The 26,618-nt window shown below is 44.1% G+C and overlaps 1 protein-coding gene across 2 annotated transcripts in view; it reads left to right on the top strand.

The window, feature by feature from the left end:
* Positions 1-335: 335 nt before the first annotated feature.
* Positions 336-26,618, top strand: part of GALNT10 (polypeptide N-acetylgalactosaminyltransferase 10) — a 77,013-nt gene continuing 50,730 nt past the window's right edge. Inside the window, exon 1 of one of the 2 annotated variants that reach the window (XM_040078228.2) lies at positions 336-352. Coding sequence is in view for 1 of the 2 variants with exons in the window: in XM_040078227.2 (XP_039934161.1) it covers positions 1,851-2,024 (174 nt within the window). In the remaining variant the exon portion in view is untranslated. Of the gene's footprint in view, positions 353-1,850; positions 2,025-26,618 lie in introns of those variants that run through there. The other variant, XM_040078227.2, reaches the window with a different exon arrangement.

Below are 26,618 nucleotides of genomic sequence, written 5' to 3'. Positions count from 1 at the left end.
TGTGCAACTCTGCTAAAGCCAATTTATGAAGCAAACATTTAATTTAGCGAGCAGGCTCACAATCCTAAATTTAAACATATGTCAAGCCAGCTAGTGGCTTTGTTTTAATTAACTCTCAAACTTTGTGGCTGTCATTTCTTTGTATAAATGAGGGTGTTCTGCCAAGGGCAGCCTGTGAGTCTGTGTGCATCCCTCCGAAACCTCCTGCTATTTCACAGCCACTTTTCAAAGAGCTCTTGCAGAGGCAAGGGGATGTGGATGTTATTATAAGGGTCCATATGGCAGTACCCTGGCACTGCAGCATTAAATCAGAGGTATTGTAGCTTTCCAGCCTGGATTCTCACAGTACCAGGTAATGTATACGTAGCTTTATTGTTGTACAATTTTAGGGGCTATGCATTATTCAGGAGCAGCCTAAGTCTCTGCACTGCCGGAGGTGATTCAGTGATGATAAAGGGAATACGCTTTGCTCTAAAGGCAGGAGAGAAGGGATTTCACGGGTCGCTATCTTCTCCACCCACGGAGAAACAATGGAAGCGGTAACACTTCTGGTAAAGAAATCAGCTGGCGACAAATTCTCATCGATAATTAAAACGAAAGTACAAGCTGCCTTAACATGTAGTTAGACTCAGGGACTCTAACCTGCTCTCTAAATTAAATGCTTTCCTTGATAATTTGGCTCTCGCAGCAGGCACTGAAATCTGCTGAAATATGCCATCTAGTGGGTTATGGAAGTTTATTTAAGTTTAAATCCACTTGCTGGTGTGGGGCGAGGGTGGCAAGAGCTGCAAATGCTGGGGTGCGTAATGGTTTCCGTAGGTTTTTCTTGTTGTTGTTGCTCCAGGAAATTAGGTATTTCCCTGCGAGGGTTTGCACTGGAAGAGAACTAATATTTGTATTACCAGTGCCCAGCAGGGCAGCGGATTGTCACAGCTTTGCTGTTGACACAGCCGAGCCTCACGGCTGTTGTGCTGGCAGAGCATCTTCCTGAGCGCCGGGGCTGCGTGCCCTTCATTGAGGAAACGGGTCCGCTCCCCGTTTTTGGGAAAGCCGTGCCGCCATTGTTTTTGGCTGTTTTCTTTTCCTAAAAAGACCCTTCAAACGCTATCCCGTGCTTCTAAATCATGTAGTTTGCATTGTAGTTGAAGCCACTTAATTGCTATCCGACTAAACAGCACTGTTTTGTTTTTCTTGGTTTTTTTTATAATGCGAACCACGGCTGGGGATGGATTTGGAGCGATCCTGCCTGTTGGTGCGGCCGGCGATGGCATCTCCATCCACGGTGGAGACTGGCTGCTCCTTCGGTGATTGTGCGCCCGTGGGGCCACCTCCAGCCCTTTGGGGACCACCCGCACCCTTCGGGGAGCATCTGCTGCCCTTAACCTTCAGACTGCTCTGCTTCTCACAGTCCCCGCTCCCATCTAAGGAGTCCCCTAAACCCCTATTAAAGGGTTTTAAACCAATTAGCCGCCTTGACTCCCCCCACCGACGGCCCGTTCGCATCCCGCTCCGGCGGCGCCCGCCCAGACACCCCGCCGTGCCGCGGCAATCCCCGGAGCGCCCTTCCTAGAGAGTCATTAGCGGGGAGTCATTAGCGGGGAGTCATTAGCGGAGGGTAATGAGCGGGGAGCGGGGGCGGGCTGTCCCCGCTCGGTGGGCGGGCTCTCCGAGGCCGCGCCCCCCGCGCGAGCGGAGCGGAAGTGCCGGAGTTGCCGCCCGGCGCCGCCGCCGAGCGCGGGCGAAAGTTGCGCTCCGGGAGCGCGGCGGTGGGCGGCCGGAGCGCGCTCCCTCCTCACGCCCGGCTCCTCGTCCCCATCCCGCCGCTCGGCCCGCTCCCGGCAGCCGCTCCGATGCGGCGGAAGCAGAAGCGGCTGCTGCAGGCGGTGGGGCTGGCGCTGGCCGCCCTGGTCTTTCTGCCCAACGTGGGGCTCTGGTCCCTGTACCGCGAGCGGCAGCTGGAGGGCGGCGGCGCGGCCGGCGGGGACGGGGCGGCCGCCGCGGGGGCAGCGGCCGGGGAGGCGCCGGTGAGTGGCGGGGCTGGGGGTGCCGGGGGGGGCGGTGGGAGCCGCTGGGTGAGGGTCGGGGGGCTCCGGCGGGAGCCGCTGTCGCATGTGCGGGGCTGGGCGCGACCCTTCCCCATCGCAGAGGGGAGCTCGGCGCGGGAGCGGGGCGAGAAGCGGCAGCGGCCCCCGTAAGAGAAGGCGGCAAGGGAGGGAAGCCGGGGCGGGCTCCTGTGGTCCCCGGGAAGGAGCTGTTATATGTATCCTGTGCCTGCGTTGGAGGGGGAGCGCGGGTACTTTCTTGGCAATTCACGGGTGCGGGCACGGGAGGGTCTCTTTGCCTTTTTTTTTTGGCTGAGCGTGGTAATGGAATAAAGCAAGGTCTTCGCTGCTTGCGCCGAGGAGTGAGGAAGGGGAGCTCGTCCCATCCTGCGCAGAAAAGAACGGCAGTTCCGTTTGCCAAGGGTGTGCCTCGGTGCCATTTCTCTTTACCTGCCTTGGGAAGGGTGTGGGACGCAAACATCACCTGTTACTCTGTATCCCCGCAGAGCTTAGGGCGAGGGCTGGCAGAGAGTACCGGGCGGAGCTGGAGGATTGTGTCAGTGGAGTGATGCTCCGTTGGGAAAAAAGAAGCGGATAACTGTTCCTGAGAGGCAGAAGATGCCCGCCGGATATGTGGCCTGAGGATATTGCAACACATGGCTGCATTCCTTTCTTGTCCCACTGGTGTAGTAGTAAATTCAACAGCCAGACCTGTCTGTGTAGCGTGTGAGTCAGGAAGGCTGGATCACCCAAATTAGACGTTTGGAAGCACGGTTTAGCTGCACTTACTTTTGGCTGCGTAATTGCTTTGTCCCCTTCTGGGTTTAGCTTTGTGCCATTAAGGATGATTGGGACTTGAAAGCTTGAAATGTCATTGTGTAACTATCAGTTCAGCTGCCACTCTAAAAGGCGCTGCTTGTTCAAAACCACTTAAAACTCTTAGTTCTCTAAATCTTTCCCTCCTTGGAGACTTCCTCCTGTAGCTGCACCCTAAAGGTGGAGAAACCTGCTGTGACAATTTCTGCTCTTAGGGAGGGAAGGCTCCCAAAGAGCAGTACTCAGACAGGAACTGAGCTCTTCTTTCCCCCAAGAAACACTTTTTCAAATTTAAGATTTTAGTGCAGGTCTGGATAAAACCATGCTCTTGTCCCATGCTGTTGGGGAAAGGGATGAGCTGTTGCCTGTCATAAAACATAAATTTGCAGCAGATCCTTAAATCTGCACAGAATTCCTTTTGACATGATCACATGGTGATCATTACATGCCTGGAGTTCCTGATGTTGCTGCCTTATGCTTGTATTTCTGTGGGATGCAGGGAATCTATTTTGCACGACTGGTAAAAATCAAGCCCTGCTCCATAGCTTCATGTGGCATGGTGCTAGGGCGAAATGAAGACCTTCGTAAAATCATGTGACCTCCAGAGGTAATGAGGAGAAAGTTGGTAATTATTTTTAGGAGGCTTCAAAATGACAAGTTGGCTTTTATGGTTTTGGTCTTCCAGAATTGTCCTTGTACTGCAGGCCTTGGGTAGGTGTAAGAAGGCAGTATCTCTCAGCTGATGTCTGTGTCCTTGCAGTGTTCTCGGTGTTTAGGTATCCTCAGCTGCCTGTGTTGTACACGATGCCTGCTCCATTTTTCTTTATGTCTCTGTAAAGTATGGCAGCTGTCAGTGATTTGAGATCTGCCTTTGTTTTGATGGTGCGTGGAGCTGGGCAGGAGATGCCTGTGCAGCTCGCAGGAAAATTTGCAGTAAAACCTCTCTGCACTTGTGTAAATCAGAGTTGCTGGGTTTTAGGCTGAAGGCTTCATCTTCCAGTCTAATTAATGTGGAGTTATGGGCTGCAAGGGGTCTGTGAGTGAAGATATATTTGTGTCATATGCTTATTTTTTGAATGATTTGGCCCTGCAATGATAGCTCCAGTTACATTGAGCAAGGGAAAACATAGCCTAAAGGACAACAGGCTGACTTGGTAAAAATAATTTCAGATGAAGCAGAATAAAAACAACTCAGATGTGATGTTGTTTTTCTGTTTAGTTGTGTGGGTTTGTTTTACTGTTGTCATAGAGGTATATGCCAGCTGACTGCAGAGAGTTTTTTGGACATCCTCACAATCAATGGTTCCAGCTTTCCTTCCTTGGTCCTGACAAGCATTTGTGGGTTTTGTACTTAATAATCAACTTCCAGCTTGTAAATGAATGTGCTGTTTGTCTGCTTGTTCCAGGAGCTGACTGACTTCTTAATACAAAACCTCCAGATGATAGGAGAGAATATAATGAAAAAATATATTCAGAGCAGTCAGAGAAGATTTTTTTTCTGTTTCTGTCTTTAATTTGTGCAGGCTAATCTTTGAATTGAGGACATTTCCTATGTTCTTCAGAACTGAGCTTTTCAATGAAATCTCTGTCCAGGCTCATTCTTTCTCTTTAAATGGTGTCTGCTGTTTCAGCCAGTAGTTTTATCCCTCAGAGTAACAGAAGAAGGGAGGAAAAGGTTTTAAGAAACAGCTGAATTAAACCTATAAAACAGTTCCTAGAACGTTGTCGTGATGCTAAAATTTTGAAGTTTGAAACCACCTCTGTCTGTGCTGCACGTTGCCTTTAACAACATGGCAATATCACTATAGGTGATTTGGCTTTATTTAATCTTTCTAGTGCCTGAAACAAATGTGTCAGAAAATTAAGCAATCAGAAACGATGTAAATATATTCTACGAAAGCTCATTCTAAACGGTTTCTGCGGAAGTGCCCAGGCAGCTAATTGCTCCTGTATTTACATGTTCAGGGGAAACATTATGGTGGCTGAAAATAGTGTCTCTCTTTAATAAGGAGGGTGAGGTTTCTGCTCTATCCTCCTGCCTTTGGGTTTGTTCTTTTGCAGCTCTGTGGGTACTTCTCGCTGCACAGAGGAGAAACGGAGAGAAGTCATCAAGGTCTTGGCCTCAAGGTCGTGCTGCAGATCTCCTTAGAAAAGCTGAAGCTTTGAGTTAGTCCTCAGTTAGCTGCTGTGTGCTCAGAAGTGGCCTCTGTCGCTCTGTACGGTGGCTTGGCAGAGGAGATGATGTGGGAAGTCTTTTTTCCCAGGGTGTGTAACAGGTCTGGCTTTAAATGGGGCTGGTGGCATCGTGGTACTGAAGTGTTTCTGCTGACAGCTCAGGAGCTGCTTTGACTTCATGACTGTACTGTTTGCTCACCACTACGCGTGTCGCGGTGTGCTCGTGGAATGCTGATTGACTTTTCTGTAGATTCATCTTTTTCTTTTTTTAACAACTATTCAATAAGTAAAAACATACGATCTGTGGGCGTGGGGGTAGGAAGAAGCAAAAGGAATGCAGCTATTCCTTTTGTCTCTTGGATCTCTGCTGTCTGCCTCAGAGGCTGCTGAGCATCCTCAGCCGAAATGTTTAATTGATGTGGATGTAGCTTTGCAGCGTGTAAACCCTGGATGAGTGAAGCTGTGGGCTGGTGGTTTATGCTTGGACTAATGCAAGTATTTATGTGGCTTCCAGTGCTCTGCAGGGCTGCTGCTCTGCACTTCTGTGTTCAGGCTGGAGATCTGCGCTCTGTGTGGAACCTGCTGTTCTGGGAATGTGGCATTTGAGCTCGGAGGGATACTAAGCTTGAAGGTTTGCCTTTGAATTGCTGGCTAAAAGCACTGTAGCAAATTAGCTGCCTTTCATGGCAGTGCGCTTTTTATCTGATATGATGAATGCTTTCTGGAGTCGCCCTGTAGCTTGTTGTAGCAGTAATTTGTGCTCTATAAATTAACTCAGGAGCATGATGGAAGTGTATAAATCACATCGGCGATTGTGTGGTGCCCTCTGCTGCCGGCCGGCTGGAGTGATGTGGGGTACACCCTCCTGCTGCTTCCTTGGCAAGGAGAAACCAGCTGCAAACCTGGGATTGGAAGATGGCTTAGGAGGATGCTGCTCTTGGAAAGTTTGGGGCGATAAGCTTTGGCTTTAGTGCCATTGAGCCTAAAGTTTCCAGCCAGCGTGGCTGAAAATGCAGCGCTGGTGATGATGTGAGTGTGGAGCGATGCTGCTCTGCCCTCCAGGCTGCTGCTGATGTCCTCCTCAGCTGAGGAAGAGGATGGCTTTGCTGCTCTGGCCTGGGGGCAGCTGTGAGGTTTGTCAGCAAGGTTTGTCAGGCAGAAGCTAATAAGGAGCAGGGTATTTGTTGTACAAGAGGCTCGGTGCTGCCAGGGCTGAGGAGGGAGGAGAAGGGCTTGGGGAAAGTTAGAGGAAAACCTTTTCTGTTCTCTGCCAGCCAGAGGGAGGTAGGACAACTGTACTTCCCAGGCAGATTCTTCTGGCAGGTGGAGTGGTCATGTCCTAGACATTGCTGCTGCTCCCGTCTGGGGCCTGGCTCCTCTAGGAGACTGCTGTGTTGGGAGCTGTGTTTGCCAGGCACTCATCAGCTGATGTAAAAGGAAACTTGGAAAAGCTGATTTTTGTAAGTATCGTGTAAAACACTTGGTATCTAAGGACTGGAGTGCAAGTGCTACAGCTGAACAAGCCTGTTTTAATTTAAGAGTGACTGATTGAATCTGGGCTACCCTGAAGTTCATCACTTCAGTGCATTTGTGAATGAGCAGGGTTTCCTGAGCCAGGTAAGCGTGTCCTGCACTGGTGATCAGCAAAGGGAGCTGAAGTGAAGGTAAAGTGTCTAAACCATCTCACAGCTGTGAAGTGCAAAGTAAAATTTGAAGATGTGTTTATAAAGAAACCAGAGCTTTTAGTGGCCTTCACTCAAGGTCTCATTGTGGTGATCTTCATTGTAATGGCAACACAGAAGCTGAATGAACAAATGGGCTGTATTTTAAGTCTCCTATGCTGTGTGAAAATAAAAGGTTTATTATATTTTCTGTTCTTCATCATCGAGCAGATCCTTCTGTTATTGGAAAAGTGCTTCTGTTTCACTGTTCAAACATTCTCCATATGCACTTAATTGCTGCAATAGTGACCTTTCTTCATGGAAGGAAGCTTTCTACCGCAAAACTTTTTGGCTCCTGGCATCTGGACTACGCTTTAGGTCACTGGTGAAAACCATAATCATGTGGTGATCTCCAGGGCTGTGTGGTTTTCCTGAAAGCATAGAATCGTATTGCAAGAGACAACTGATTTAAGAGCAACCACAGTTACAAATTTCCTGGCAGATAACTGCCAGGTATTTGATTCAAGAGGACTGAAAAACTAACAGGAAGTTACTTATTGCCAATGAGGAGGGTTGGTGAAATCAGGCAGAAAAATGTTATCAGCCAGACTTTGTTAAATAGTGCCACCTTCCACTCCCTGTTTGAATGTAGGTGTCACTAGAAAAAGATAAAGAACTGCAGTTTGCCTTCCTGTCACTCTGTATTTGCTTCCTTGTGGAGCCCAGCTGTAACCTTGCTTACATTGTGTAGGAACAAACCCTGCCTAACTTGGAGGAAATTGTATCCAGGTGTTAAAACAAACCCACATGCTGCTCCTGTTTGTTTGCAGCCTTTTCCTGAGCCAGGTGAGGGCAGGCAGCTGCTGGGGTGCATTTGGAGTTGGTAGGAGGGATTCTGCTGTGTGCTGGAAATACCAGGAGTAGAAAAATTGTGCTGCAGGAATTTGTTTTGCTTCCTCATGAAAGCAGCCATTTCAGCCTGCGAGCTTGCTATCAGGTGGGTTTTAGTGGAGCTGTCAGTGATGGGGTTTTATTTTTGAGGAGTGCACCTCAACCAGAGTGCAGAGTGCTGTGTTCCCTGGTACTTCAGCATGCTGTAAATGCTCATGTAAACATAGCTGCTGTGATATTTGCCATCAGAGAACACTCTCTTTCTCTAGTGTCCATCCTGCTCCATGCTTCCATCCTGTTAACTCTGGATTGACCTGAGTTAACAGTGCTTCTGTTCAGTAGTAGCATGAATAATGCACAATTCTGTGTACACTTAGGGAGAGTGGTGGCTGCAGTGACTTTGTGCACATGAAATTTTATTAGTAATAGGTCCCCTCAGGTCAAGTGACCTGAATGTGTGTGTGAATATTTTTTTTTTTTCCTGGATTACCTTGTCTAGAAAACTGGAAAGGCTGAATAGATTAAAAATTGTCTGCTGTGATGGCAAGCAGATATTAATGATTATTTTAATAGTCATTCATTTAAATACTATTTAAATGTTGCTTCAGTCAGACTGAGCTAGACTGGGAATAGTCACTTTCTGTTAATTTAATTTGCTCTCTGTTCCCATTTTGAAATCAAATCAGGATAGCCTTTCTGCCTGACATTTGCACTTCTCTTAACCTGATCTGCTGTCCCTGGACAGAAAGATTTTGGTCAATCCTAGTGCAGTTTGGCCACTTGCATATTCCTCCTAGATGCAGCTTGGTGTGGGATTCCTCTGCTTCTAGGGAGTTGTATAAATGACATTCTGTCTTGCCTTCAGGCCCCAGATTGTTTGCAGAACCAAAAGCTGTTGGTGGGGATTTTTAGCAGTTCAGGGATAGTGTGAATCTGTTTATCATGTTTCACAGACTCCTGAACAAATTCTGGTGCCTGAGTCACTTTCAGGAGTGTAATAGTGTGATGCTTAATTTCCAAATCCAGGGATAATAGCCCCCACTTTCTAATTTTAAAAATTCATGTTCTGCTTTCAGACCGCCTTTTGTCTTGGTGGTGGTGGAAAAACTTTCGTGTTCTCTCTTATCTCTTGAAGAGTCTGCTTGTGGTTTTCCCTTCAGGTCATGACTTCTTACAGCTCAGGGAACCAGTAAGTGCTACTGGTCCTGCTTTATTCCACATTAGCCTGGCCTCTCAGCGGCAATGGTATCTTTTCCATCAGTGTAACCAACACCCCTGGTGGTATTTCCTGCATTTGTGTTGTCCTGCGTGGGTGATGGATAGGCAACAAGGAATGGAGTGTTTATCTACACAGCTTTGTTAAGAATATAAGTGGTAGTGGATATCAAATTATGGCTGACTTGTCAGACTCTGCCTCCTTTGTTAGATTTACAGGGTCTGGCAAACGATTGGAGAAAGCTGCAGATCAGTAAATCAATATGAGCACAAAGAGTTGCCAGGCAGCCCTCCTTTTCAAATGCCTGGGTAGAAGAGTAACTTCTGCTGTGCCTGAGATCTGCTGGCAGCTCTGCACCCCTTAAAGTACAAGAAATGGGTTGTTTGTCTTGTCTCCTTCTTGTTCCTCGTATAAACTTGATAAAGCTTTAACTTGCTGCTTCAAAGAAGGGAGGTCTAGCATTTTTTGGTCCTTAAATTTGCTTTCCTTCTAAATAATTACCTCTCTTCTCTGTCCTTTTGCAGTTCCTCCATTTTCCTCTAATCTTAGCTCTAGGTTATAAGAGAGCTCCCTAGAGCATAAATCTATAATTAAGGCTTTTAAACCACACTTAGAGCAGAGCATCAGCGGCGCTCTGGTGCGACCAATATCCAAGGGAGAAACTTGCTTCAGCAGGAACATTGTTGATTTTATTACAACCAAATCTCTCCTATCCCACTCACAGAGTTTCCTCTGATACTCCTTCCTGCCTTCCCACTTTGCCAAGTTGTCTTTCTAAAGCTGATGACCATTAATGGCACATTTTCTGTAGCTCACGAGAATAAAAAGGTTTTATTTAGTCCTCCTGTCATTTTCTGGAAACACAGGCTGCCAGCTAACTGCAAATTATGTCCCTCACGAGCGCATTCAGAGAACTTGAGGATTTAAAATGGAAACCCTGTTTTAAGCAAACTCGTGTAACTCACGTGGATATTTTGACTCTTTCCTTGGCCAGAAATAGAAAGGAAGGGAAGGAAGGAGGATGGAGCCTACGAAGGCTTGACGGTGTTGTGCTGCCCAGCTTGGTGGAGCAGCTCACTCTTAATGTCACCAAATAAGGTGACTGTGTCTTCCAGTCTCAACTTAGTAAGTTTTCAGCTTTAACAGTTTTTTTCCTTCTCAATTAGCACGCATGGCAGAAAGCAACTTCTAAAAAACTCTTTCAAAACAGTGAATCCTTCTCTGTTAGACTGAGAATCACTTCTGCCCATGGGTAACTAATTTCTGATCAAAGCATCCCCCCTGACCACTGATGTGTATTTCATGTGTGTGCCATGTGTCGCTGATCCAGCAGTGACCTGACAGCTCTCCCTGATGTAGATTTCAAAGAGACAACTTGTCCTGTTCTTTGTGGCTGCAGATCACAAGGAGACTGCTGAAGTGAAACTTCCAAAAGGCACGTCAGAATATTATTTTAAATAGACAGAAAATGCAGCTGTTTACTGAAATAACGGCCAGCAAAGGGGTTAAATTTCAAACAAAAAGAACTCCTATCTTTAACTTGGATGCCTGTAAATGAAGCCTGTCTTCCTGCCTGTAGAGCTATTTGGTCATAAAAATAAAAGATTCACTGAACAACAGTAAATCAGTTTGTCTCTTGCAAGGATTTTAATTTTCTGGATGCATGAAATGTTCTTGTTTGAATACTCTCCCTTTCAAAAAATCTGATTAGATTGGCGTTTTGTCTTTGTTAGTCAAGGTCTTGTGATGTTTTGGGACTTTACCAGGTCTTATCAGTAAACACTGTCAGCTGGCCCTCCTCCACACAGAGCTGCCTTGCTTCAGCCCTCCTGAACAACTGGGGTTTTTTTACAAGCTTAAGTTGCTGTGAAAAGTTCTGCTCTGCTTGATTCCTAAAGCCTGAAATCCTTTGCTTGCAGCTATGTGTGCGAGCTAAGGTGACTTTTCAAAGGAAAGTCATTTTGTTCTCTGTCTGCTTATGATTATTCAGAAGATCTAAAATTTAACCCCCCCTAGAAGCCAGTCTTGTTTTTTTCTCAGTGGAAGATCCCATAGGCTTGTTTTTCTGTCAGTTGCCTTTACTTGTGTTCAGATTCATTTGGGAGGTTACTTTTACCTAGTTGATCACACTAGCAAGGGAACAGGTTTTCTCCATGATGGCAAAGAGCTAGGTTTTTTTCTTCTTTCTTGAGGTTCCCTAATGCTTCCCAGCCTTCAGATGAAGTCCAAAGGAGAAATGTTCACAGGGACTGGTAAGCATGAGCTGTTTCTTAATAAATAAAACAGGTGAAACAGAGTTTGAGTGTTCGTAACACTCAGAGTAAAGTTTTCAAAGATGTCTTAGAGTATGATGTTCCTTTGAAAAATAAGAGCTTACTGACTTTGATCTAAGGTATGATATAAAAATAACCACAGCCATCCCATGGCATCCTATAAGATTTTTTGTTTGTTTTCTGGGGCTTTTTATAATATTTTTAAAAGAGTAAGCAGCTCCTTCACTTCTGCTCAGACTGACTTTAATCTTAACTCTGCTTCCTTGGAAGTGACTCTCTTTAGAGACTGTAATTTCAGCTCAGATAAATACAAGCAAAATATATTCCATCACTGAAGGAAATCAGAACCCCAAAAACTAGATAAATACAGACAAAATGGTGTTGTAAAAGGCTTTCATTGGGCAAGTAAGTAATTTTCTGTAACATTACAAAAGGTCACTTAAATTTAGCCTGTCAGTCCATGTTAGGCACTGTGTAACTGGCTTATTCAGGATCTCAGAAAGAAGTGAACCCTGTGATTATCTTCTGCCTTCTCATTTATCTCCCATGTGGCCTCTTGCCAGTGTTTTATGTGTGATGACCAAGTAAGAAGGAGTAACTCTTTTTTTTCCACTCCTGTGCTATGCTGGTTTTGCTTATCCACCAAATGCAATCTGGGCTGCCACTTCCCTTTGATTCTCAGGCTGTGGCTTACTGTGTCAGAAATCCTTAAAACTCCTATGGATATCTTGCTGCTGCATGCTGCCTAATTTTTGTGTGTGTGTGTGTGGCTCTTTTGGAAACTGATTCAAGGCACTAATTTAGCCTAGGGAAAAAAAAATCTCCCTTCAGAAAATCAGCATCTACTCACAGGTCTATTCACAGCAATGAAGAAGTTATATTGGTACAGTTAAAGTGTTTGGAGTGAAATTTCTCAAGATTATTTTGCCTGCTTGGTACTGAGGGCATGGAAGTAAATGGCAAAAATATCTGCAAAGTATTGGAAGACCTGGGATTTTGATGCAGAAACTGAAAGGATTGTATCTGGTTACGTGTATGGATACCAGGAAACTCCAGGTTATTGCTGCTGTTGCAGCTGATTTTTGGAAATGTGATTCTTGACCCATTGTGCCCCAGGTTGTTTCTGATCTTCAGATGTGAATTGTGTGCTCTGCTGATTGGGATGTGGAAGATGTCAGGAGTCTTATCTGCAACGTGTGGAGGTCCTGCTTGCGTTGTCCTTGGTTTTAACCGCTGCAGAGAATCCGTGCATAAAATATAACAAGTTTTCATTCACTGCTCTGTCATATTTTCTGCAAATAGGAACTTGGGCCTGCCGATTACAGAAGAGGAATCCTTGGTAAAGCAATTGCAAACTAACAGGAAAGTGTCTTGAGCCTCAATCTGTGCCAACATCCTTTTCCGTGCATCTTGCCCAAAGCTGTTATCAGCATAAACTGGTACTGGTCACCCTGGGTGAAAGGCCTAAGCTGGGGAAACAACTGATGGCTTGTGGCTTTTCAAGTGCTGATATTTTTACAGTAAGAGGCTGCTCCTGGTAGAAATGCATCTGAGAAGCTGTGAACTGTCATGAATATGTGAGCAGAGAGCGCTGGCATGGCTGATAAATTAGCTGGGAATTGTCAGTTGTGTAGGAGAACTCAAATATTGGCTTAACCTGAAAATGTGAAATTAAATATAAAAGAACAGATTTTCTCTCTGGATACTTGAAAACAATAACAAGTCATGTGAAAACTTGTTTTAGAAATTATTTCTAGAGGGTATGAGTTTTCAAGCCTAATGCAGTGAAGTCTATTTTTACAGTCCTTGAAAACAAAACCTGACAGACCATATTTGCCAGCACTTATATTGCTCTGGTGACAGTGTTTCTTTTTCGAGCATGCCAGAGGAAATACTCTGTGCTGGAGCATATGTCAGTGATTAGTGGGACCAGTGCTGCAGGATGAAGTGGAAGAAATATGGTTGTGTGAAGAAAAAGCTGAATGGACAGAACGTGAGAAATGTAGCGGTTTATGGGCTGGGTTTAGGGGAGGAATGGAAAATAGTTATTTTTAGGGATATCTGTATGTAGCTGACATGCTGTCTTCCAAATCATTGAGGTTTAACTGAGAGGATGGCTGCTGTCTTTCTCTGTGTTCCCCTTCATTTCTTCATGTAGAAAACTGTTTTCCCTTTGAATCGATCACTGTTTGTATTATGCAGGTGTTAAATAATGCAGGTATTTGTATGCTCGGGGTGAGCTGAGAGCCTCAGGAACTGGGAGACTTTTGGACCCAGTCCTTTTTGTGGATTTAAGGGCTGAGGCAGTGAATGATCCTCAGAAAACAGCTGAGTCTCTCCAGACCCGACATCCTGGGTCCAGAATTCTTGCCGGTCATGCCCTGAGGTGTGTGCTGGTGTTTGGGGCGGCGTTTGTCACCTCCTCGCGCCCCCAGAGCCGCCCTTGGCAGAGAGCACCTTGTGAGCGACGCTGAGGTCAGAGCACAGCTCTCAGCCCCGCGTCTGCAGGGGCCATGTGGGGCTCTGGGTACTCGTGTTCAAAGTTCTGGGGAGGAGGGAGAGGAGGATGGAGCCTGCTGCCCTTCTCAAGGATCACCGACAGCTTTTACTCAAGAGCTGCAGTGCAGTGGCTGCAGCCCTCAGTTGGCTTTGCCTCCCTGCTTTGACCACGCGAAATAACAAATACGCGTTCTTTGCAGGCACCGGAGTGTGCAGACAGGTCCAAGTGATTCATGTGCAATAAAGAGGCACCACTGTACATAAGCCAGGTACCAAAACCTGGAGAAATCAGGTGAAAAGCCTGTCGTGCCCAGTTGTTTTAATGTGATCCTGAAAGTGCTGCAGACCTCGCTCAAGGACACAGACCCCACTGAGGGAAAACACAGAGTTGGAAGTTGAGCTGCAAGATGCACAGCCTTGTGATTTTCAAGTTTCTTGTATATTTAGCCCTTGACATCATAGGTTAGTCATCAGTCAAGTGCTGTAAAAAATGTTCTGCTGCCTCACCCTGTTTTTCGTATCTTGTCACTTACGTTGGAGTGCTCCAAAATTTTTGCTATTCAACAGAAATGGGAACAAAATGAAAATGCCCTGTTCCCTTTATCACAGTTGATGCCTGTACTTGAACTTTGCCAGTATTTGTTTATGAAAACTGCTTGTTTTCCCCTCTGAAATGTTTTTGTCAGAGCAGCTCGATACAACTTGTATTAAGGGAAGTCAGAAGAGGTTAGAGAATCCCTGAGAACTAGAAAAAGGATAGATTAGACTGCTACATAGAATTACCCAGCTGGTATCGAAATTAGACTGCTGCTCCAAAAGTAGACATTTGGCTATTAATATTCAAAGAAATAATGAGAGAAGCCAAGCAATATTCAATTAAATGCAAGTTATAAAGTAACTGTCTTGAGCTTGCTACACTTGTGATTTACCTTACTTAGGCTTTTTTTTTTTTTTGCAGAGTTTTTCCTTGTATTTAAGTATTTTTAAAGCTATTTTAGGTCTGGGTGTTGCTACCCTGTAAAATTCTTGCTTTTGAATAACTCTTGAGATAATTGGAAAAACAGAACTAAATTATTTGGGCCCTTTAGGGAAAAGTGAAGGCTTCATAAGATTTGACTTGTATTTCTATAGCACACAGGAGGCCTAGTCAGAAGTCTGCAAGGAGAAAGTAAAACACCCATAAGCAGACTGCTTCCCATAAAGTAACCCAAACTGAAAGTATGTATTTATTTTCCTTCCCTAAAGTTGCTCTATAGAAAATATCTTAAAAATGGGATTGTTTGCTGGTACTTGCACCAAAAAAGGAGCTTCTCAGCAGTGCAGTAACTAGATTTTGTATTGTGTCACCAGTACTTCATGGATTTCTCAAAGGGGCATCTGGGTTTTCACTGGTGCCTGAATCCAGTGTTTAAAGATCTTGGTGTTTGCAGTCTGATGTGTGGTGTCTCTCAGTTCTGTAATTGCTTCATACTTGAATCTGCTGGCCCGGGCATGAGATTTATGGATCCAGTTTCCTCTTCCTTATTCGTCAGAGCTGTGAAAGGAGCTGACTTTGAAACCTTGATTATGGTTAATCTTTTTGTTTTCTTACAACTGTTAAGGGTCTAAACATTTAAAAGGAGCATTGGGCTTACATCATTTGGGAGTCACAGCTTCACAATGACAGGGTGTCTCCAGCAAAACGTTTTCAAGCTCGTGGAAGTTGGATCCATTTGTAAATGGATACACCTTGTGTCCGTCTGTGTCTGCAGATACAGTCTGGGGTTTTTTCTCTTCTGCTGGAGGGTGTTGAGAGCTGTGGCTCTTGGTGGAGTGCTGTGGTGTTACTGTGACTTGTTCATCACCAGCAGTGATCTCTGCCCAGGAGGTGGAAGAGAATACCAAAGGAAATTTCCTTCTGTACTGCTTAGGAGCTTTGCTAGCTTAACATGAATGAGTTTGGGCTTGTGCTCAGTGCTGCTGGATGATGCAGTTAGGATTCTGTTCTGGCTTCCTAAACAAGAGCAGCGTGTTAACACATCACCATTCGGTATGTGTGCAACCTGCTCTGGGTCTGTGCTGTGTGCAGTCAGCAAGAAGGGTCAGGATTTAAATAATGAGATCAGATCATGCACCTGGATCTTGCTTGAAATCACAGGGTGCGAAGCTTCTAAAGCCTCTAAAACCTCTCAGCAGCTCCTCAGAAGAGGAGACTGGTTGGCAGACAAGACCCTGAAAACTGATTGGTTATAGTGTACTCTTAAAATTTAATGAAATGTAATCCAAGGTTTTAATTGCGTGTCTGGGTTTATGCATTTAATGTTGACTTTAGAGATTTCGCCTAGTACCTAATGAGGCTGAACTCTTTGTGTAACAGTGAACCTCCTCCAAAAGATCTTAAGATTAAGAAATACTTGAAAAAGCAGGGAGAGAGACAGCAGTTGCAAAGATACCACCTAGTTTTTTGAAGCTCCTGAAGTTTTAAGTGTCCTTTTTGGTTCAAAGTAATCTTGGCTTCAGTTTGTTAGGAAAAGTTCTTCCTTACTGGTCTGCAGAATGGCTTGGGCGACCCATGACGAGTGTGTAAGAGATTTCTGTGATCTGCAGCCAGAGCAGTGCAAGCATCAAACAGACTCTAAAGCAAACATACTGCAGAACAGCTTTCCAGAGGGATTTAGAAATGTCAGTTTCTTCATCTGCTCCTCAGGCAGCATCCTAATCCCAAAGCCAGCAGACAGAGTGGGCTGCAATGGGCAAACACTTGGCACTCACTCTAGGAAAGCTGTGTATTAGAAACTGGCATCCTGTGAATCTGACACAGTGCTTGACATAACTCGTAATCTGTGTTAATGGAATTGCCTGAGTGGCCTTAGTTTTTTCATTGTGGAGTCAGCAAGGGGGATGTTTCAAGTCTGTGGGGTTGAGTATTTGCTCCTAAGGCTTCCCCCAGCTCCAGGGTGGGAACTGAGTTCTGGCTCAGCAGGTCAGTGTGCAGCTGATGGAGGTGGTTGCACCAAAGCAGCATTCTGAGGTGATGATTGTGTGTCCTCTCTTGCTTTCATGTGTCAGAACAGCTCTGGTTTCTCTCCCGATCTGCAGCTTGAAAGGAAATGTCTGTCATGTAAACATTTTTGTATATGTGTAACAAACTGTAAACACTGAAGTGTTTCGGTATCTTGCAGTGTTAGGCACCATCTAGAAACGGGCATTGGTTGGATGGGCAACTTTCAAAAAGAGAAAGGTGTCTCTGCTGTAGCTTTTGCTGCTCCATCTATTTCTATCATTATTTCTATTGCTAGGAGGGGACTGGCTGTACTTTGGAAAGGATATAGTTGAAAGAAGTTACAAAACAGCACCCAGCAGGGTATAATCTCCTCCAAAGAAGTACTTGATAAGGCATTTCAAGACATAAGCCTTCTTTAAAGAGTAAAGGAGAAGTTCAGTGGTATCCAGACAAAGATTCCCTTTGGCCATCTGGACTTGACTTACTGTTGTGTGCTCTTGCTCGTGGGTGAGGAGCTGTCTGAGCTGTGGATATGAGGTGCTATGCAACACTTAAGCTCCCTTGACCTAATTCACTTGCTTTTTTGCTGGAGCATGGATTAGCAGTGGCTTGCTGGTGCAAAAGTAAGCAGCAGTTAATTCTTATAAGTCAAGTCCTGTATGAGTGTGATTTGGGTAATGCCATCTTTGTGGAGAAAGCAGGGCAAATTCCTCAAATGAAGCGGTAAAAGCGTGGCAGGGGCGATCCTGGAGGCAAACACTGACACGGCAGATAAGTGGTGTGTTCAGGTTTGGATGATGCTGGCTGCTTCTGACTGCTGCTTTCCCTTTCTAAGTCACGACTGAGCTCAGCTCAGCCAGAACAGGCTTCCTTGGAGGCCTTAACACATTCCACAGGATTCCAGATTGTTCTGAAAATGCTTTCTAAATGCTCTCTTAATTAAAGATTTCTCTAAGTCAGAATTAAGTTATTAAAATGTTCCAGGCATTTTCTAGAAGTCTTTTGAAAGCTGGCTGTACATTCCTTTCAAAGTTGATCTACTGCCCACTACGAGTTACAAAGTAATATTGTGCTGCTTGTAGGTTACAGATAAGTTCAAATAAACAACGATTATGGGGTTTTTTGCTGTAGTTTGCCTTTTTGTGAACTGAGGCTGCTGTTGAGTCACTCTTGAGGATTTTGCAATTGTGTAGTTGTGGTTCTTTAGCAGTAATGGAAACAAATGTTCCACGTGCCTAGGAGGGCGCTTCAAAAATCCCCGGGTATGTCAGAGCAGGTAGTGCTGCAGAAGACAATGGACTAACAGCCTTTTAAAATGCTTTTCTTTTGTTTTGCAGAACCTGTGTCTGCTTCTAAAAGAGTGGGTGATAATAGATGATAGATTTTGAATCGTACAGAAAAATTGCTCTGTGTGGCAAGTTTGCTCACCCAGCTGTGGCGCTGCAAGTATTTGTGTGCTGCTGAGGTGATCTGAAGGTGACAGGTGCCAAAGAAGGAGAAGCTGTGCTGTCCTGGGTCTGTCCCTGCCGGGATCTCTGAGAAGAGACGGCTCTCTGCCACCAAAAGAGTGGTTAGAGCCTCAAAGCCAAACCCCGTCCTGACTACAGAAATATGCACTGACATGGATTGAGTGCTGTTGGTCTGGGTTTTGATTAGGCTTTTAGTGTTTTAAAGGCACACTGCAACCAGAAATATTCTGTGTATCAAATTGAAAAAGCTGTGTATTGCAGGGAAGTGGATTTCTGTAGCAGTAGGGTGGAGTTCTTAGCTTAAAATACATGTTTGTGTTGGTTCTGCTTCCTTTGCAAATCCATGTTCTGCGCAGATTATGTTCTTGCGTTTTGCAGGTAGTTTGGAGGAGCTTTAGTGGAGTTGTCACCTTTTCCTGGCAAGTTAACTTCTGCAGGAAGATGATTATCAATGTTCCCTTGACTCAGCCGGTGTTGGAAAACCTTGACTGCTGGTTCCAAGACAAAATCAGTGCACAGGTGTCTTCCTGAACTTGCAGTTGGCTTTGGCATTTTGCTGCTCAGCTCTGTGAAGCTGCAAAAGGTTTAAAAAAAAAATTTAATCAGAACGTTGTCAGTTCTGCTGGTACACATGAGCAGCTGTGAAACAGCTGATAAAGTTGATATTCCAATTCTGACTGTAATTTGAAGAGCATTTCAGGTTAGAACTTGGCCTGAAAACAAATGTATGGTTGTAGAGAGCACTGTTGTCATGTACGTCATCTTTTGCAGTGAGTGAAATGTTAATTGTTTTCTGTTTGCTCTGCAATCTTCTGGTGTATCAAAAGCTGTGTAATTATCTTTCCTTATTAAAAGTTCAGCCGTGGGAATGGATGACTGTGTCCATGTTTGCTGTGCAATTACTGCTAAGTAATGGGAAAGCCTGCTGAGGGATCAGTCAGCAAAAGCTTTACTGAGTAACGGCATCTATGGAGCACATGGAAGCAGAAGACAAATCTTTAAGTGTCTTTTGTGTTCTGGAAGAAGGATGAGAGGCAGCTCTTACAAACTCTGCACTGAGATCAGAGTCTAAGCAGTGAAGGCAGTGAGTGCATTAATCCGTGGCGCTGAGAAAAATGTTTCTTTTCCTAAGATAACAAAGTTTGACAGGGCTGTTTATCTCCCTTAAGTTTCCCAGGAGGCATGAACGCAAAATACCAAAATACGTCGTGCTCAGCCTCTTCTGTCACTGTGCTAGGTAATTCCTTTGTTAAACATCTTACCCAGAGAGGTCAGGTTATTTTAGCACAAGCCTTGCTCCTCTGTTCCTGCTCTGTTTTTGAGAGTGTTCTGCAGATGTGCCTGGTTTGTGAGAGGTGCTTTCTCCAGGGCAGCAGAGGTAAAAGGAAGTTTAGAGCTGTTTGCATTTAAAAGACAAGGCAGCATCACAGCTCTGTGAACAGCTGCTGCTCTCTGATCCACAAAACAACAGTTATTGGGAAGATGGAGTTTTTGGGGAAGGTTTACATAGTTTTTGGACCACTTCTCTGCAATCTGGAGCACAAACTGTGTTTGCTTAGAGGGTTTCCATTTGCAGTACATCACTCTCCCAGTGCTCTCGGTCTGGATCCAGCTGGTGGAGTGTCTTTAATGATGTTGAGCTGTGCTCACAGGCCACAAAATTGTGCTGAACATTTGCTATTTAAATTGAACGTTTTTGCCTACCTGAAACACAAGTTGTTTAAGCTGGCTTTAGGCATTACATTCAGGAGTGCTTGTTTGGGCCATAGGAACAGCAGCTCAAGAACGTTTGCAGCAGGAAAATCCCATCACTTTGTTTGAATGGCTTTCATTGACAGGGAATGGAAGACCTGGGTCAGAACTGAGTTCCTGACTGATTTTAAATCCCTGCTCTCATGTACTTCTTTTGAAGCAGTAAGCCACTATTTATTTGAGATGAAGTTTGAATTTCAAACCCACAATGTAAATTGCTTGGGAAGGGATGTCATTTCATGCACCCATAATGGTGATAAGCTGAATAAAACAATTGCAGGAAACTTATTTCTGGGGGAGAAGCCAAGGGAGGTATTTTAGCCATGGCACTTTTATGATAACTTCTGGAGCTTGCTCTTCTTACCAGAAAGATTATGGGTGTTTGACTGGTACAATTAATAGCAGCTGGATTTGGGGAATTTTAAGGGGTTGTTTTTTAAAGTATTTTTATAAAAACCCAAGAATTCCAATTAGTAGAATTCAATTCATAGGATGTTAAAAATTAATGGTAACTTACCTTATGAAATATGGCTCACTTGAGACTAAACTAAGAGCAGGCATATGGTTTTGATTTTTTTTTTTCCCTTTAAACACCGACACTGTGCTAAGGCCAGACAACTTTATTTTCCTGATGCATTATAACCAGCTGCAGATGTTTTAGACGTTATCGCTTCTAAATGGGCTCTGACAAATGTCTCCTGGAAGCCAGCAGCTCTAAATATTACATACACTGTATTCCGAGGAAATGTTAAAAATAAAGTTTTGGGAATTAAATGTTCAGTGTCCGAATCAAGAAAATTTACTTTCTGCCTTTCTCAGGGGGATTTGCTAGCTGAAAACATTCTTTTGTGGGACAGGCACAGATGTTAGTCAAGGCACATGTGGAGGCTGGAACAAATATTGCCACAGATGGTTTTGCATGGTGTTATTTACTGGCCCTCTACTGCTAATACTGCAAGGTAGACACTTGAAAAGGTACCTTGACATACAACTACTAAATGCTGACCTGGAATTTGTAACAGGTGTACAGCTATTCCGCATTAAGGCAAAAAACCCCTGAAACACATGGAAATGTTGTGTTTTGCGCATCAGTGAGCGGGGCATGGTCCTCTGCTACAGAAACTTTTGTGATATTTAACTTACTCTGTTCAAGATTAAATAGTTTGAACTAGAATAGTTTTAACTAAACATTTTTTTGTGCTTCTTGTCTTTTCAGCATAGCTTTGAATCCTTTGAATCGCCCAGAAGGACATTTTCACGTCTATACGGGATACAGAATGTTTCTTGCGTATCAGATGTGTGGCTTTGCAAGGGGAGAGGGACCATATGAATATTGACATGGGAATTGCATCTGATGTCCTTGGCTTGCAAAATGCAGACAGCTTGATCCATCACTGCATAAAGCATTCACATTCATTTTTTCCATACCCTGAGAGAGAGTGAGAAAATATCCGTGCTTCACTGTAGACACCTCATTAACGTGTGATTCCATATGCAGCTCTGAGTTCTCAGGTCAGCGCAGGAGAGGAAGGAGGTGTCCTGAGGGGACAGGCTGAGTGACTAAAGGCTGCAGGCTGAAAACTGGGTAGTAGAAATACCTCTTCAGGCAGGGATGTGCCAAACAGGCACTACATCTGATAGGGCTTGTTCATATGTTAGCAGTTCACCATGTCGTGGTGGGTCCCGATCGCTTTGCCAAAAATCTTTATGGAGTTTTAAAGGAAAAGGGGGATTGCTGAAGTGTTAGCAATAACTTTTTCTTTTGTGTGTGTGTGAGAGCTGTTTTGGTAAAAAGGTATTTCAGAACATGGTATGTACTTATTATATATATAAAAGATTAATTATGCATCTACTTTGTACCACACAGGGTGACCAAAGAGAATCTCCTTGCCCGTCTGTGTTACCCCTAAAGAGCCTTGCTCCAGCTCTGGTCTGGTTTAAATATAAGCCAGCTTGTGCTCACTGGAATCCCTGGAGTCTGCCTGGCACTGGGGAGCAATTCCAAGAGCAGATTAGGGCTGGGAGCATCAATGGGCAAGTGCTTGAGCCGGGAGGGACATGGCACAGTGCCCTGGGTGGGAGCCGAGCCCAGCAAATGCAGGTCTAATGATTTGGATTTTGCTATTTCACATTAGTGTTTAAAACTGCTTAGATATAATCCCCCCAGCAAATCTCTCCATGCTCTGGGATGGTGAACATTCGCTGCTGCACGCTGATTTTTAAGTATGAACTGGTTACACTGAATTCTTGTGCAGCTGAACAAAGGCTCTCTCTGGTGCCTGGCAAAGAGGAGAAGTTTTCATGTCTGAATCTGTTTGTACAGGAGCATAAAATGGGTCTTTGTATCAACATGCTACAACAAATGAAACATTCAGGCAGAGGTTTGGTTTGATACTTGCCAGTTGTGTGGTGGCTCTGGAAAATCATAGAATGTATGTATAAAATCCTTGGTGAGAAGGAGAACTTCGACTGAGTTCAGAGTCCAGTGCGTGCGTTGAGTTGGGCATTTTTTCTGCCTTATATATTGTTACTAAGAAAGTTTGTACATTGAAGTTTGATGTTCATAATATGAATCTTTTCGTAGTGGTTGCTCACCTGAGCCACAAAAGTTTTTTTTCCTCCAGTCACCCAGGATATTTCCACTATCTCTTGAGCTTGCTCTGGTTTCTTGCCATAACTTAAGTAGAAAAAAATCTCAGACAGTGCATGCCCCTCAGCTGCAGCTGTCTGAACGTACTTCTGCTCAGAGGTCCTTTTTCTTTGTGTATGGAGCCTGAATCCCTCACTTTTCTGATTAAAATACAAGCCACAGTTCATTTTCTGAAACATCAGTCAAAAGCACACAGTATTTTTATGCAGCTCTCAGAAGATTGATCTGAATACTCTGAAATCCATAGAAGCTATGAACTTTGGCTTGCATCTTCTTAAGGAAAAGAAAATTATCCTACCTTTGATGGAATCAAGCAGAAAGTTGCCTTCCATTTAACTTGAAGGAATTTGGGGTGGTTTCTCATTTCTGTGGTCTAAGTGGAATATCTTGGCTTGTTCGAAACAACTGCTGCTTTTCTAAAATGCATTTAAAGGAATTTTGGAGGTTAAAGTATTTGATTTTCCCATGTCACTCATCATGTACTGTAGTTTCTTCAGACTTTGCCCCTCTTGGAGAAAATGTTCAGCTTACTGCAGTGAGAGCTGCTGCAGAAAGTGTTCCAGACGGTCAGGAGAGCTCTTATAGAGGATTAAGTGATGAAGGCTTTTATAACTACATGAGCATTAGGTTGGTTTTGGTATTTTTGGATTTGGGGTTTGTTTTGGCGATTTTTTTTTTTTTTTTAATGCAATGGTCTTTCTGAAGCTTGCAAAGAAGATTAAATAGAACGATGTTACTGTGGAGTTGTTTAATCGGGCTCTTCTTTGGCTGTCACTGAGATTAAAATGTTAACACAGGCTTGATGCAGTTCTAGAAACTAAAGCAAGTGCCTGTTTAAAGTTTTATATAGGGGAGGTGGCTTAAATTGCAGCAACTAATTAGATTCAGCTGTTTGGAGATGTTAAAATAGGTGTACTAAGCAGAGAAAAATGTGTGGAATCTCTCACCTACTAATAATTATTTATTGATTCCTTTAAGGCTGGCACTGAGGTTTCCCTTCTCTTTTGACAGAAGCAACCTTCTGCTTTAAAAAGTTTTTAATCTCTTTGATTTGATTTGATAAGCCTGAAAGTTGGGGGAGGTGGAGATTGATACATGTTCCTGTATGAGGAAGTATGAAAGTGTGAGTTTGACTTTTGGAGTGGTAGAAATGGCAGGAAGAATAGTAAATTAATTGCATGAATGTGTTCTGCTTCCTGAAAAATAAGGATCCAGTAACCAGGGCCTGTTAAGGAGGACTTTGACCGGGATTGTCTCAGTAATAGAGGCAATTTGATGATCTTGCCCCCATTTTCCAGTTTGCTTTCCCCTCCATTGTGCTGGTATGGCCCTGGATGGGGATTTACTGCAACCAGATCGATGAGAGAAGCTGGATTTGAGACAAGAAAAAAGCCTTTAAACTAAGCTCTGCTTCTGAAGGTGATGAGTGTAGAACAGCAGTGTAATTCAGAAAACTGGTTTTGCTCAGCTATGTACAGCAAAAAGAGCGTTGGTGTCACCTTTTCGAAGAAATTGCAAGGATTTACTTCAGACCATGGACAAAAGTGTCAGGATTTATCAATCTAAGATTAGCTTTACTTGAAACTACAGAGCAGCCTTGATTTTTTTGTTTTGTTATGCAAATTGGAAACTAATTCCACTAAATTGCATGTACTAAGAATCTTACTTTTTACTTTTGGGCAAGGCTGACATCTCGTCATTACTGTAAGTGTTATGGTCCTCCCTCCTGTTAATGTAATTTGTGAAATCCAATCCTACGTAGGCTCCTCTGAGCAGCGGTCCTAAATGGGATTACTGAAACACAGACATTTATCTGAGCTTTTTGCTTTTATAATTCATAATAGCCAACTGCTCTGGCTTAGGCTTTTTGGGGATGGTGAACTCGTCTTGCCTCTTTGCACACTGCTAAATTTATGGAAATACATAAATATTTCCTAATCTGAGAGCATCATGTGGACGCTTAAATCTTGAAGTCTCTTGGCTTACTTCAAGTCTCAAAAGCTGTTCTTAGAAATAAAAAAGGCTAGTTCACTTTATGTGTGGCCTCTAGAGTGTTTTTTAACATGAGGCATGGGAAAATAGGTCTGGTTGAAGTCATCTGTGAAGAAGTACCGAGAGAGAAGTGGCACTTCTCTCTGAGGTACACACTGAGGTGGGGTGGAAGTGTTTCCTTGCCCTGTCTGCATGGTGAAGTGAATTTAGAGGCATCTGAACGACCACTCTGGTTGGCAGCTTGCTGTGAAATACCAAGGCTGACTTTTAGTATGTGTTAGATATGGATTATGAGGTGATGTGGGTCTGCATTCACTGTGCATCTCTTAATAGTGTAAAATTATTCAAAGCTGACTTGCTTCCGTGCATTAAATGTCTGGCATATTTATGATTCTCTTGCCTTTCTAGAAAAGGCGGTAACTTCCACGTCTAACATTTAGTTTGTGCTTTGGGAAGGCAGTTGCTTTTTTTTTTTTTTCTCGTATTACCTTAAAATACGTAGCTTGTCTCCTAGTGATCTTGCACGTGCTGACACCCAAAACTGGCACTGTATGTAATGGATTTAAGATTCAGACTAATGTTCTTGGGCAAAAAACACTTGCCATATAGTGTTGTCTTTCATGATTTCATGGGGAGAGACTGCTCACAGGGTTAGGTGTGGCTGCCTGTGGTTTGGGCTAAATAATCTGCCTGCTTATTACTGCTAGTTTTGGTAACCAGTGGGGTGCTTTTTTTCCCCCTGAAGCTTGACAACCACGCCTCCTGTTGCAGTTCCACCTTTACTTAAAAAGCCATCTTTCTTACCACAGCCTGTCTCATCCATGAATCCTTACCCTGAGAGCAGCACTGCAGAGGGAATGTTTTCCACAAGAGGTTAGTTGATTAAATGCTATGACAAATGATTACAGCTACTTGAAAGCAGTTGCTGCTGTCTTTAATTTAACAGTGTCAAGTTACTCTGTCTTACTTAAGTGCCAGCACTCTCCAGCTGCCTTTCGTCGAGGTCATGGCTCACCTGTAAACATGTTCCCTTCTCTGGGCGGGGAGAACAGATGTTTCTGCCTCCACAAGATGCTCCAGGCACTTGCTGCAGGAGATGGTCAGCAGGCTGTCAGAAGCAATCTTTATGGGCAGGCTGGTCTTTCACAAGGAGATGTGTTTACAGAGCATGAAATGAACATTTTTGCACAGAGGCAAATAATTGCTTACAACGGAGACTTTAGTAGCAGATTTGAAGCTTGAATGATCATTAGTAGGGTCAGCTGGAGCACACGCGATGTCCATCTCCTGAGCAAAGTCATTCAGGACTTTTTAGCTGTTCTTTTGTGCTGAAAGGTTTTAAGATGCTGTAATGTTCACGCCATGAGCTTGTCACTTTTGATAAGAACTTGTAATAGGCTGTGTTGCTACATCTGTATATGAAGTACAGTCTTCTTCAAAATCATTCTTGAATGGAAAACTCTTTTTTGACTTGCAGGAAGAGAGGAAGGAACCCCCTTGCCCATTATCTCAGTCTTGAATTATTATTTAATAGTATTCCAGCATTGGCAGGGTTTTTAAGATTCTTTGCATGAAGTGTGTGTGAAACAGGCTATTGTCACAAGCAAAAGGGATCTCTGTGAAAGCTTTCTGTGGTCAGGAGATGGGTCTGAAGGGCAACTGCTCTCAGGCAGTATTGGCTGCCCCAAAATGCTCTGGTTAATGCTCTCATTCCTCAGGTCAGAGCTCTTTCTTGGGCAGTAATGAAAAATGGTGTCCGAAGAATGGCTATTGGCAAAATTAACCAGATTGATTCTTTACTTATGTCACAGCTCAAGACTTGAACTTCAGTCTTCTATGGTAATAAGACCAGTTCATCATCACTAATTGCATCTCTTTGTTCCCGGCAGTTTCTTCATCCTCCTTACTCTCCTCCAAGGTCACTTCCTCACTCAACAGATGCGCAAGTCTGACAGAGCGTTTAAAAACCACCGAGCTTGAGGAGATGAAGTTTCTGTCAAAGCAGTTCTCTTTGATTGCAGTTGACCACGTCACAGAATTCGGGAAGTCTGACTGATGCTAGCTGTGAGTGCAAACAAACGCCAGGGCAGAGGGAGCCTCTCCTCTCTGCACACCACGGTTGGAAATGCTTAAGGCTCGGAATGCTCCATTTTCAAACCATCAGTGCTGCTCCAGGGAGGAAAAAATTGCCAGTGTCAC

This window comes from Hirundo rustica, chromosome 14 (genome assembly GCF_015227805.2).
Source record: "Hirundo rustica isolate bHirRus1 chromosome 14, bHirRus1.pri.v3, whole genome shotgun sequence".
Lineage (NCBI taxonomy): Eukaryota > Metazoa > Chordata > Aves > Passeriformes > Hirundinidae > Hirundo > Hirundo rustica.
Note: the sequence above shows the minus strand (reverse complement) of the source record. Positions and strands in the feature narration are given on the sequence as shown.